The sequence below is a fragment of the Rattus norvegicus genome, chromosome X, assembly GCF_036323735.1.
Source record: "Rattus norvegicus strain BN/NHsdMcwi chromosome X, GRCr8, whole genome shotgun sequence".
Lineage (NCBI taxonomy): Eukaryota > Metazoa > Chordata > Mammalia > Rodentia > Muridae > Rattus > Rattus norvegicus.
This window is the reverse complement of record NC_086039.1, coordinates 109220772-109234313: the sequence shown is the minus strand read 5'-3', so window position 1 is coordinate 109234313 and position 13542 is coordinate 109220772. Positions and strand designations below refer to the sequence as shown.

The window sequence follows — 13542 nt, the reverse complement described above, 5'->3', positions numbered from 1 at the left end:
ATTGAGGAAGAAGCAGGATAATTTTTTTATGATTTTTAAAGCACCACCATACAGATTGCTTATTGGTAGTGAAAGAAAGGCACAGTACATAATTTTAAAAGTCAGGGAACATCATGATAAGGTAAGCAAAATTAGCATCAATAGTATATAGTGTAAATGGACATTGCATACCTCTGGATCCTAAGAAGTATACTGTTGCCGTTATAGTTTATCACCTATGCAGTATTCCAGCCAGGAATGCAGATAACTGAATGCACATGACCTGAATATAACTGTGAGGAACTATCAAATGAACCTAAAGTAAGAAACAGTGTAAGAAGAGACAGGGTCTTCCTATGTAGCTCACGCAGGTCTTGAGCTGTAATCCTCCTGACTCAAACTTCTTGAGCTGGAATTAGTGATGTGTACCACTACATCTAGAAAATGAGCATTGGTTTATATGTCAAAAACTATCAAAGACAAAGAAGGATTGAGGAAGTCTACTAGGCAAAAGGAAGCCAATATATGATAATTAAGTCCTAGGTTATAAAGGTCAATTCTGGGCTCTTTATATATTATAACCAAATATATTGAATTAATTGTCAAACCTGGAATGCGAATGGGAAGTTATATAAGAGAACTGTTAACTTTTTTTTTTTTTGGTTCTTTTTTTCGGAGCTGGGGACCGAACCCAGGGCCTTGCGCTTCCTAGGTAAGCGCTCTACCACTGAGCTAAATCCCCAGCCCCTAGAACTGTTAACTTTTTTGAGACAAGAGTCCCATTATGCAGCCCTGGCTGGCCTTGAACTCTCGAAGATCCACAAGCCTCTGATATTAAATTTCTAAAAGTCAACAGATGTGTAAAGGATTAGAGAACACTGGAGAAGAGGAAACAGGAATAATGTAAGAGCCACAAGTTAGCAAGCAGAGACTTGGCTTGCCTTCTTGTGTGCAAGACTCAGCCAGTGTAATCAGAACTCAAAGTAGGTGTGGAAGCTTGCCCTGAATCTGCATAAGAATGGGCCTATCAGAGCTCAGGACTCTATAATACCAGTTCTAGGGGCTTTCATTTCTTCTGGCCTTACAAACACCATAGATACACATACATACATTCAGACTAACATATACATAGACACAAATAAATAATCCAAAAACAAAGACTGAGGCCATTGCCAGTCGGGTATGGATGGAAGAGGGATTCAAGAAACTTACCCTTCCCTGATAAACTATCAGATTCTGATAGATTCAGGTAGAGAGGTAATGGCTGTCCTAAATTATATACCTTATGGTGACTGCACTAGGTTTCTGTGGCCAGTTCCAATATAAAGGTCATACAGACGGCCCTGGTTAAACTAAATGGAATCACAAAACAAAAGCAAAAGGTAAGATTCTGGGAAAGGCCCTCATCAGGGAGGGGAGTTGACAGAGATGTGAGAGAAGAAAGGGAGTTGGGAAGAAAGGAATCAAAATACTCTTGTTCACATGTATGAAATTGGTAAATACAAAAATAATCAAATTTAAAGGACATTTCCTTATTCTTAGGAAATATACAGTGAAAAGCTTAGGGGTGAACAGAGGTAATAGGAAAATTATTTTCAAATGGTTCTGAAAATACAGAGTTAATGGTAATAGAAGAAAAAGTAAAATATTAACAGTAGGCAAATATGGGTAAAAAGTTGAGTATTCCTTGTGCTAGTATTGGAATTTTTATTTTAAAATCGCTCTTATTTGTGTCTGTAGGTGTGTGTGTGTGTGTGTGTGTGTGTGTGTGTGTGCATGCATGCTTGTGGGTATGTAGGTATGTGTGCATGTGTGCATGCATGCTCGTGTGTGTGTGTGTGTGTGTGTGTGTGTGTGTGTGTGTGTGTGTAAGCCAAAGCCTGGGTGTCATTCTTCAGGCACTGCGTATTATTTTTTTTTTCTGATATAGAGTCTCTCAGTGGCTTGGAACTAATCAAGTAGGCTAGGCTGTCTGGCAACCAAGCCCAGGGATCTCCTTATCTCTACCTCACCAGCACTGGAATTACAAGTGTGCTACCCTGCTGAGATGTCTTTACATAAGTTCTAGGGACTGAACTCAGGTTCTCACGCTTTACCCACTGAACTATCTCCCTAGCTACTGTCCTCAGATTGGAATGGTGAATATATGATTCTGTGGGTATCAGCAAGACTTGGTGCAATGGGGCCTACACATGAATTATGGAAATAAAAATACCCTTCTAATTCAATGGAAAATGCCAAAATATGGAAATTCAAGAGACAGGGTAAACTTGTGTGGTGGAGACAACTGCGTTACTGAAAAGATAATGTGATAAAGTTCTATGTTTGTGGCAATGTGCTACAGACTGCCTGACCAGATGAACGTTACGTCCAATGATTTTGTAAGGCAAAGGAAAACATTGAACCAAAAGGATCTGTTGGAATTCTCATTTAGCTGAGAGAGTATCACCTGGAACCTATTGGCGGGGTCATTTCAAAATGAGAAGACGTGGTAGGAAAGCTCAGAATCAAGAGGGAAAAGTTTGGATGGGGAGGGAGAGCTACCTCTTTTGACTTAACTTCAACCCACAAGAAAGACATTTTTTTTGACCAGGTAAGGTGACATATGCCTATAATCCCTGTACTCTGGGAGTCTGAGGCAAGAAGATTACTATGAGTCACAGGTGAACCGGGCTTCCGTAGCAAAACCCTGCCTCAAAACAAAAAGAAAACAAAAGAAAAAACAAAAGGAGGGGGGAGGAGGAAGAAGAGAAGGAAGGAAGGAAAGGAGGGAGGGAGAAAGTGAGAAGGGAAAGAAGAAAGGAATTTCTAGATAATGACAATGTGAAAATGTCTCAAGAGAAATCAGCTGTCAGCACTGAAGTTCAGTCGGCCTTGGCAGGCCTGGCTGGCTGATAAGACCAGAACTGGGAATCAGCATTAATATTTCTTTCTAGTAAAATGGTTGACCATTGCTTTTAATCCCAGTCCTCAGGGAGCAGAGGCAAGGGAATCTCTGTGAATTCCAGGCCACTTTGGTCTACACAGTGAGTTCTAGGCCAGCTAGGGCTACAGAGGAAGCACTCGTCTGAAAAAAAAAAATTACTCACTGTTGCCTGAATCTTTGCTGCAAGGCTTTGCGTTTTGTCACTAAACTTTTCTGTCAGTGTTTTAAAGCGCAGAAGTCAGGCTGAGAGGAAAAGCAAATGTAAGGAAAACAGAAAGCAGCTCAAAGAGGATTCGAGGATTCGAGGAGGATTCGGGCATGGCAGGATGCAGAATCAAGATGACAAGACAATGGGGCTGGGGATTTAGCTCAGTGGTAGAGCGCTTACCTAGGAAGCGCAAGGCCCTGGGTTCGGTCCCCAGCTCCGAAAAAAAAGAACCAAAAAAAAAAAAAAGATGACAAGACAAAATGTAATAGGCAGGAAGGCAAAGCTGTTGAGTTTGAACTGTGTGGAGACAGAAGTCATCAAACATAGGAATCTCAGTTAATTATAGGCTTGGAAAAATTCAGTAATCAATGTGGCTGCCAAGAAACGTACAGAACAAGAGGGCAGAAGCTCATGTGCGAGAAATATAATCCATTGATTAGGGACACCCTTGCATTGGTTGAGTGCTTGCCGACTATGTAGAAAGCCCTAGATTCCGTCTCCAACATTACATAAAACTGAGTTCGGCAATACATGTCTATAATCTCAGCACTCAGCCAGTGGAGACGGAAGACTCTCAGAAGTTCAAGGTTACTGTCTACTACACAGGAAATTGAAGGCCAGCCTGAGCTACTAGACAGCCTGCCTCAGAGAAGATAAAAAATAAAGATATCCTTTGGGGAAGTCATAACCCTTTCAGAGTACTTATATTCATTTTTGACACAATGCATGTTTTAGATGCACTTTGACCGACAGTCGACAGTCCATAAAACAAATCTCATGATGATAAAAGCCCTTAAAAGCTGACTGAAAGGGAGCAACTTGAAGAACTAAAAAGGTTGAGTCATAAAGATGAAGAAATTTAGTAGTTACATATGAGTTACCTAAAATATCTGAGCAACTGTTATGCGAAAGATAGAATGTTTGTTAATGAGGCACAGAAAGTTTAATTAAGAAACCTCAAGCTTGAAGTCTGACAGTCACAGGTTCTGATCTCAATCCTTTCTGAGTTCTGTGTCCTTGGGAAACTCAATTAACTGCAGCACCAATTTCTTCTTGTGTGAAACTTGAATCAATTCAATCTCGGAAGGCTAAGAGCTTGTGAAGACTAAATGAGATAACAGACGTGAGAATGGCAAAGCGGAATGCACACATAGTTTACTTTTGTCCCTGTTATTTACAAAGAGAACTGGAGACCATTCATAGCTGTCCAGCAATCAAATGGACTGCTTTCATGAAAATGAACATTTCCTCACTAGCAGCATTCAAGCAGAGATAGTTACTTGTGGGTAGAGGAGAAGATTAGATCAGATACTTTCTAAGGGACAGTCCAACTCTAAGATGCTTATAACCTTGTCATTAGTAGCAACTCCTTTAGGCCTTTAATTACAAAGGATTCTGGAGCTTTGAAAACAGGTGGTAATTTTTACGTTTGTCATATCTTGAACCTGTTCTCAACTTCTGGGAAATAATTATTCTTCCCCTATCAGGAAGTTAAAGGACAGTTCCTGTTTTTGATACTGGCTTCCAGAAATTACAGTGTATACTATAAGAAGAAACCTATTAGAGCTTGTGACTTCATAATCTGAAGAAATGCCCAGGGACAAGGGGTGCATGAACCAAGCAGCTTAGACTGGAGCTGCAGGAGGCAAGTGCTTTTAAACATTTTGCTCCCTCATCTCTCCACCCCAGTACTGACAAAAAAAAAAAAAAAACCCAGAAGTTTGCCCAAGAATTGTTACCAGCTAGGAAAAGAAAGCATGAAGACGGTTTATTTGAATAAAGTCTATTCATGCTGTTCTGTGAAGAGAGACAGAAATGCAAAGTACAAAGTAAAAGAAAATATTATTTTGCAGCTTTGCCAATGCAACTGCTTGAATTCTGCTTTGATTCTCCTTGGATCCCATTGCTCCCACCCCAATGAAGTGAGGGGAACCTTTCTGCTCAATTCCTACTGACTGCAGCCAATCAGTTAAGTTCCTACTGCGCCTGGTCTTGGCTCCGGTTCACTAGGAGGTGAAACCATCCTCACATGTAGGCTGATACAGCCTTTTAAACATATGTATTTACCGTTGTGGCCCACTGATACTGCTGTTTGTTTGTTTGTTTGTTTGGGGGTTGTTGTTGTTGTTATTGTTTTGAGATAGGCCTTGAAATTATAATTCTATTGCCTGAACGTCCTGCATGTTGGGATTATCAGCATGAGCCACTGTACTTGGCTCCACCACTGCTTTTTTATTTACTGGATTTATTTGTGGAAATGAAGAAGTAGCAAAGAGAAGAATGACAGGGCAGAAGACTGACCTACATGTTCATAGACACAAATAGGTGGAATAAAAGAAGCAATGGCCTTTGAAGGGAACTTTCTCTTATCATGATAATGAAATGGAAGGAGACTGAGAGAGGGGGCAGGGGGAGGGAGATAGAGTTCACTCACGTGGAATGGTGGTGACTTAGCTACCCAGGAACAAATATTAAGCAGCACTTTCGGTCAATGGAGTGATATGGATTAAAGGAAGGCTACGGGTTACATAAACCATTAGGGATGATCCCAGCGACTACCCAGCAGGGAAATACACGACTTGCTTATCATTCATCAGTAATGTTTTACAACACCCTGGGGAGCTTACACTGTCTATGAAAGTCTATACTAAACAACCTCACATGTCTTACAAACACTTGCCTCGTGGCGCACCGGCCAGTCTTGAGCAGCTTACTGCTTCCTTACATTTCCTTATCTCTGGCCACAGGCCCCAACTACACCATGACTTACTGATGAAGTTAGCCTGGCCAGTGAATATGGTGTACTGAAGCTCATAGGAGCTGATGCTGAACTCGTCGTCTGAGATCCAGTGGACCGTAATGGTGTCATGGGAAGCAGTACAGAGTTCTTCTCGGATAGATGGTGGGTTTGGAGCTGAAAGGAGAAATGAAGACAGTGGTAAGGAAATACCTTGTCTCAGAAGTAGTAGGAGTTTTATTTTTTTCTTGTGGGTTTTTTTTTTCCCCAGACATGGGGATTAAGCCCATGCTAGAAAAGCACAGCACCATCCCTAGCTTTATAGAAATTCTCTTAAAGGACAACAACCATGCAGACTGAAGCAATGTGTTGAGACCTCAGCTCCCGCTAAGTACATCCGTGACAAATATGTAAGACTAAGTTATTGTAATGATTTCTCCAGTTTTCTAGAATGCCTTTAAAGGCACATATAGAGATAGCAAAGCAAAATACTGTTTTCTCATTTCATGGACTTCAACCTATGTTTACTTCAAAATGATTTCTCCTACGCATTTGACACTATTTAAAATGCAAATTGATAAGAATTTCCCACTGTAAAATGGGCATGGTAGTTACCTTATAGATTCGTTATGGGGAATAATGATACAAAATTAACTTACAATGTCTGGAGTGAAGCAGATAATAAGTAATAGGTGCGTTGATATAATAAGAATATAGCTATGAACAACAGAGTGATTGTGTACAGACTCTGCTGCAGAGATGACCATACGATAATCCCGAAAGTGGCCAGCATTCTGAACAAGCTGGTGTCATCCTTTACTATCTTGTTTTTCCTTCATGGATATTGATTAGTCTTTATTTCCGTCAGTTTAACAATTGTAGGCTGTCACCTCTGACAGCTATTTTTTTTATGTGAAAAATGTGTCTGGAAAACTAATCCTGAGTCCGAACAGCTCAGGGGACTCATGTGGTGCATTATAAGAAATAAATTTGATTTTTTTGATAAAGCACTTCTTTTTTTACTACTATTGAAGCCTGAACGATATGTAACACTGATCAAGATCTCTGCCAATGAGCCACAGACAGATGTCCACTTTTATGTCACATGAACTAAAACATATTGTTTCTAAAGGTACATGTGGTCTACAACCGTACCACCTGAAGCACACTTGATCTTGTCTGAAAAACTACACATACTGGAAAAGTGTTATTTTTTTCATTATTGCAAATATTTTCCTTTTCAGTTTACTCTAGACAAATGGGTACAGAAGGAAAATAAATAAATACAATGGGGGGAGGAAAGCACAGCTCTTCCACACCTGTTAAATAGTCTAGCCCCTCCAATAGTTTCTTTTCTCTAGAAAAATCTAAAGCAAAGTTTTCAAAGGCATCATTAAAATTGATGTCTGGAATCAGAACTTGCGAAGATGCAGTTGCCATAGCGACCCTGAAAAGAAAAAAAAAATACATCAATATACATCCAAATAAGCTTGCAACCTTCATCTAGTGTTTGATTTCTGGTTTAACGAGGTAAAAATAAATCACTTGTAAGTGAAAATACCAGATCTCTGCCTTTCCAACGGAAACGGTTTCCATTTTAATCGTAAGGAACCAATTAAGAGTTATACCATATTTACACACATATGTTCGCCCCTCAAACACACTCCGCCATCCTGTCTTAATTTTGAGAAGTAAATACAGGATTTTTTCCCCTCTGCATCATTTTCCATCTGGCAGGCAGCATCAAAGTAGACCTCTGCTGGCTTGGGAAGAGCAGCTTCAGATTGCTTTCTGTCTCCTTTTTCCGTGCTAACTAAGAAACCAACGTGTTGGGTTAGTGTCTCCCCATTAATACTATTCATTATTTGATCTTTTAAAATATTCATATTTCATTGCATTATTCTCTAATTGCATAACACTGTGATAACTATGTTCCCACCGAAATGTCTCTTTCCTATTTATGTATTTATTTGAGATAGGGTTTTGCATATCCCAGGCTAGCCTTGAACATGCTACCCAGCCAAGGATTACCTTGGAATCCTGTTTCGCCTCCTTATGTCTCCTGAGGGTCAGGGAGATGTGCCACCATGTCCCATTTAGGAGGTGCTGGGGATTCAACCTAAGGCTCTGTGTATGCTATGCAAACAGTCTGCTAACTGGGTTACAGTCTTAGGCTGTCCAACTAACTTTAAGAGACACAGGAATAGGTTCCTATTTTACCTCCTATATCTTCTTCTATGGTTCCTAAAACAATGTTGAACACATAGTGAATAAATATGTGTTGAACAAGTAACTGAGTGACTTACAAAAACAATATAATACTAAAGTTCATAGAATGCTTAGTATATATAAGGTTCTGTGCAAGAACATGAAGAATCTGCATAAAGTATCTAATTTTCTTCTACCACAATGTTATACAGTGGAAGTTATTTCTATTTTGTAAGCAAGGAAGCATGCACATTTAAAAGCTAAGGAGGCTGCCAAGATCACACACAATAGTAAAAGTCAAATTTTAATTGAAGCCACGTTTGTCTGATCTTAAATTCTGTTTCCATAACCGTGTACATTATTCCTAATTTTAAGTATACATTTTATGTACATCAGCAATTCTTATGATCCAATGGTTAATTAGACTTATGTGGGGAAACTTTTACAAAAATATTCAGATTTTAGTCCAGTATCAGACCTTCTGAATCAGAATTAATGAAGTTCCTTGTGCATACAGATAGCAAAATGGAAGGAAACATTATCTTGCAAACACTACGGAGGTTCCAGTGGAGAGAGGAAGCATGGGGTAGAGTAAAATCAGAACAGCAACTTTTATACTGAGCCATTTGTAAGGCAATGAGCAATTGGGCAAATACATATACTACATATCTACAACCAATAGCTTGTGCCTACTTCTGAAACCATAGATGTTTCTAGAATCGATTGCATGACAGCAAAAATAAATGAGGGGTTAACCGCATACAACTGTTTTGGATTTTATTTTTGGTATTGTTTTATCTTGTTGTTTTTGCTTTAACAGAATCTGCTGTACTTTAGGCTGGCCTTCACCTTCCTATGTACTTAAGGATGGCCTTGAGCTTGTGGTCCTTTTCTAGTACCACCTTAGTGCTAAGATTAAAGGGATACAACTAGATGCCCAGCACAAGACAATCTTAAGGTTTCACAGTGAAGAGCTATTTTTCTAGTATTTGATGAATAATAATCTTAATATTAAGTCAGAAAAATTGGTCATAATTTTTTCCTGGCCTTCCCAATATTTTTCTTTTATTCATCTACCTATCCATCCATTCACATACCCAAACGTTATTAAGCAAAACTAAGGTGCCCTACACTGTGCTCCATTGTACAGATATTCAAGGAAACAGGTTCACTGTGATCCACGCGTTCAATGAGCTCAGAGGTCATGGGGAACGAACAGAGACATTAAATGGGGAATGCAAGGAGGGTATGGGAAACACAGGAACATGGGACCAAAGACAACTCTCCCCAGAACAAGTTTCTGTTTTATTTTGGGTTTTGGTTTTGGTTGGGTTTGGTTTGGTTTGGTGTTTGTTTGTTCCTTGCCTTAAGACAGGGTTTCTCTGTGAAGTCTGAGCTGTCCTGGAACTCTGTAGGCCAGACTGGCATCAAACTCAGAGATCCACCTACCCCCGCCTCTCCAGTACCAAGATTAAAGGCATGCACCACTGTGCCCAGCTGGAAGCTACTCTTAAGCCATGACCTACATGATGATCAGTTAACAAAGGCTTAAAGGGTGGAGAAAGAGGCAGAACCATGTGAAATATTACATGCTATGTTTTTAACTCGAGCCTTTAACCTAAGAATAAGAACAGGAGACACTGGAGCAATTTAAGTAGAGGAATAATGAGCATAAATTTCTGTTTTAACAATAGTTCTAAAGCTGTAGCGGAAGAAGTGTGAGCTTCTCAAGTGAGAATCCTCCTTGAATGCCTTAGCAGCAGATTTTTAAGTCACTTAAGAATAAGCAGTAAGTGAGGTAATGAGGCAGGATAGTAGGACAGGGAAATTAGGGACTGTCTTCTGTAAGCCTTCAACTGTTAAGGAATCTCACAATAATCCCCACATTTACAGGAAAGGCACATCTTTTTTTTTTTTTCTTTTCTTTTTTTTCGGAGCTGGGGACCGAACCCAGGGCCTTGCGCTTGCTAGGCAAGCGCTCTACCACTGAGCCAAGTCCCCAACCCCGGAAAGGCACATCTTAACACCCTTGTGTAACCTTTGGACCCTGGTTTTACCTGATCAGGGTGAAATCTTACTCAAGGTTCCTACAGCCATCCCATTCCTTTCCTTATCAAAATGAAGAAAAGAGACAGAGGAAGGGTGTTCCCTTTAAAACACCTTGAACTGTGTAAGTTCAAAACCCTCTAAAATCTTCTATTGAGCTACCGCTAAGGAATTCAAGGGGGATGTCCTGTGAGAGGCCCATGCTCATACTCTCGGACATGTCGCATCCGTTCCCTGAGCACTTTTCTTTCTATTAACACCCCAAGTTCAAATCTGTGTCACACGTTCTTCCTAATAAACTCCAATTCTGCACCATACTGACTCAATCTGAAATTCTGCTTGCAGCCTAGAACCCTGGCTTTGCTTGAGTGCAGGCAGGTCTCTGAAAAGAACTCTGGCTGCTACTGGTGACATCCTAGTACCTTGTCTCCTGCCGGACTCCCACTGTCTGTGGCAGGTACAAGAGTGTAAACAAAACTGAAAAACGGAGTAGAGGACTTATTAAGCAGTCACAAATTCCCAAGTTGAATCTATAATTTACTGTACACACAGACACAAAGACAGACACACACACACACACACACACACACACACACACACACACACACACAACTTGAAAAAAATTCATTAAAAAATCAAGAAGTAGAGCTGGAGAGATGGCTCAGCGGTTAAGAGCACGGACTGCTCTTCCAGAGGTCCTGAGTTCAATTCCCAGCAAGCACATGGTGGCTCACAACCATCTGTAATGGGATCTGATGCCCTCTTCTGGTGTGTCTGAAGATAGTGACAGTGTACTCACATACATACAATAAATAAATCTTTAAAAAAAATCATGAAAACAATGGTACCTTGAGGAGGTCAGTGGATAAAAGTACTTGTTACCAGACCCCATGTGGTAAAAGGACACAATCGGCTTGCATAAGCTGTTTTCTGACCTCACACATGCAAGTCCACACACATACCCACAGAGAGACACAAATAAATGAATAATAAATAAATAGATAGATAAACAAATAAATATAAAAATTAAATAACAACAGCAGCAATACGAAAACAAGCCAGATGTGTTGCATAACTGTAATTCCAGAACTCAGGCATCAGGATTCCCACAAATTTGAGGCCAGCCTGGACCACAGGGGTGTTCCAGTTCAGTCAAAACCTTTTTTTTTAATGTTTTAAAGCCAGACTTTTATCCACTGACCACCTCAAGGTACCATTGTTTTCATGATTTTTTTAAAGATTTATTTATTGTATGTATGTGAGTACACTGTCACTATCTTCAGACACACAAGAGGGCATCAGATCCCATTACATATCCCAGAAATCCTTCTGTCTCCATACACCTCAGAGTTGGAGTTCCAGGCATGAGTAGGGCATTTAGCTCTTGTGGGTGGTGGGAGCTGAACTCTAGTTTTCATGATTACACAGTAAGTGCTCTTAACTGCCAAATGATTTCATTGACCCCCTTCAAAAAATTCTTGCAAAGCAAATGAGTGAGATTCATGTAGTTATAAGTATAAATGCACGTAGTATACCATATGTGACCTAATCCTCTAACATTGGAGACTGAAATAAGCATATATATATATATATATATATATGTGTGTGTGTGTGTGTGTGTGTGTGTGTGTGTGTGTGTGTGTGTGTCTTACAATCCTATGATCCTAAATGCTAGTGGTGACTGGAAGATTAAGACTGTGTTAAAAGTGACAATACCGGTTGCTGGAATGCTCCCGTGGTCTGTGTTTCTACATTAGCATCCCACTGCAATCTTTCAATAATAATAATAATTATAATAATGCAGATAACATAGAAAGTATTGAAGGGTCATCTCTTCCCCAGCCAAAATTTCATTTTATCTGAAGTGATGGTATTTAATACAATAAATACAATGAATAAGGATGGTGATGAATTTCAGATTCTGTGAGAGACCAGAGAAAAAGTATTTATGTTGGGTAGGAGATATCCATCTATTCCATGCACTTGAGCCCATGAAAGGTTTACAGAGAGATTTGGGAATCATCAACATAGCAGTTGACTGTAATTAAATGGTACTCGAAGCCTTAAAAGCTAATTGATTTGTTGTGAAAATTGTGTGGGGAGAGAGGATACTTTCCTAATACTGAATCAGGAAGAACAACATTGTTGAGGAAATAGATCATGGAAGACCTGCTCTTAATGGCAGAGAGAGAAGTGGGGGAGGGAGAGAAGGGAGAAAGAGATGGGGGAAGGAAGGTGAGAGAGGGAAAGTAGAGAGAAAGAGAGAGAGAAAAGAGGAAAAGGAAATCAAAGTAAAGCAGACGGTAATGGGAATTTTTATGAGACAAAACAGCGAGACTGCAAGTAAAAGTGGTCAGTAGGGACACATGCTACTGAGATACCATTAAGATTAAAGGGAAAGATGAAACAACGGAGCATCTTTTATATTTAGCAACAAGGTCTTCTTCTGGTGACCTTGAAAAAACACTTTCAATAATGTGAAGATGGGACACAACATTTCAGAGGCCTGCAGACTAAGGACAGTTAAATATAGTGGCTTAAATATGTATTTCATCTCTGCTTTCCTACAATCCCACTGGAAAGAAAAAAGAATAAAAATGACCTAGACCCACAAAGACAAAGAGAAGGAAACAAATGGATGCCAACAACTAGGAGATTATCAACAAATGTTTGGAAGCTAGACAAGGGCAGATGTGCCGTAACCAACAACAGAGCAGAGCAAGCTGGATTAGGAAGCCAACATCAAGCTGATTTAGTGACACAAAGTTGAAAGTTTGCATGGAGAATAGCTAGAGCCCTGGATCCACTCAAACAGCCTGCCCTTTCCTCAGCCTGGCAGGAGATGTGAGCTTTACTTCGGCAGAATTTTGACAAGTCTGGAAAGACTCAGTCTTCTTCCCTGCTTGGCTCCTAGAATGCTGACAGCTGTGCTTATGAGCTTGCCCCTCCTCACCGCCCCCTGCATATACACCCCCTCACCAAAAGCAGAGGGTGCAGGATTCCTTCCCAGGCAAGAAAACACCTACAGTAGTGACAGCTGAGATCCCACAATAAAAAAACTGGCACTCCGTTTTATAATTCTACAGTGAAGTTCACCAAGCAACAAATTGCCCCCACCCCCTCACAGCTTTTCAGCACCCTTCAGCGCTAAAATTCCACAGGAAGTGAAAAGTTTACCAGGTATTCATGGAAATACAGAAAGTAATGTAATGGCCCAGGCAGGAGAGGAGCTATTAACCAGACACTCGGGCCTCCCCCTTCAGCTATCAGAGGACCTGAATAAGGAATTGCCAAGAATTATCTTTTCCCCAGGAATCCCATGCTGGGGCTAGGGAAAAGCTTAACTGCTGATCCCAATCAGAGAAGGAGCTTGCGACCTAGAGCAATATTTCACACAGTTCTGATACCTTAATCTACGTATATTTCCTGACTTCTGCT

At 40.2% G+C, this 13542-nt stretch overlaps 1 protein-coding gene across 4 annotated transcripts in view; it reads right to left on the bottom strand.

Annotated features, from left to right (window-relative positions):
- The window catches only part of Mid2 (midline 2), a 102201-nt gene that overhangs the window by 10944 nt on the left and 77715 nt on the right, over positions 1 to 13542 (bottom strand). For 2 of the 4 annotated variants that reach the window (XM_063280153.1, XM_006234247.5), the window contains exons 6-7: positions 7170 to 7297; positions 5884 to 6027 (exon numbers count right to left, since the gene is read on the bottom strand). In XM_063280153.1, the coding sequence (XP_063136223.1) occupies positions 5884 to 6027; positions 7170 to 7297 (272 nt within the window). Of the gene's footprint in view, positions 1 to 5793; positions 6028 to 7169; positions 7298 to 13542 lie in introns of all 4 variants that reach the window. The other 2 variants (XM_006234248.5, NM_001191889.1) reach the window with 1 other exon arrangement.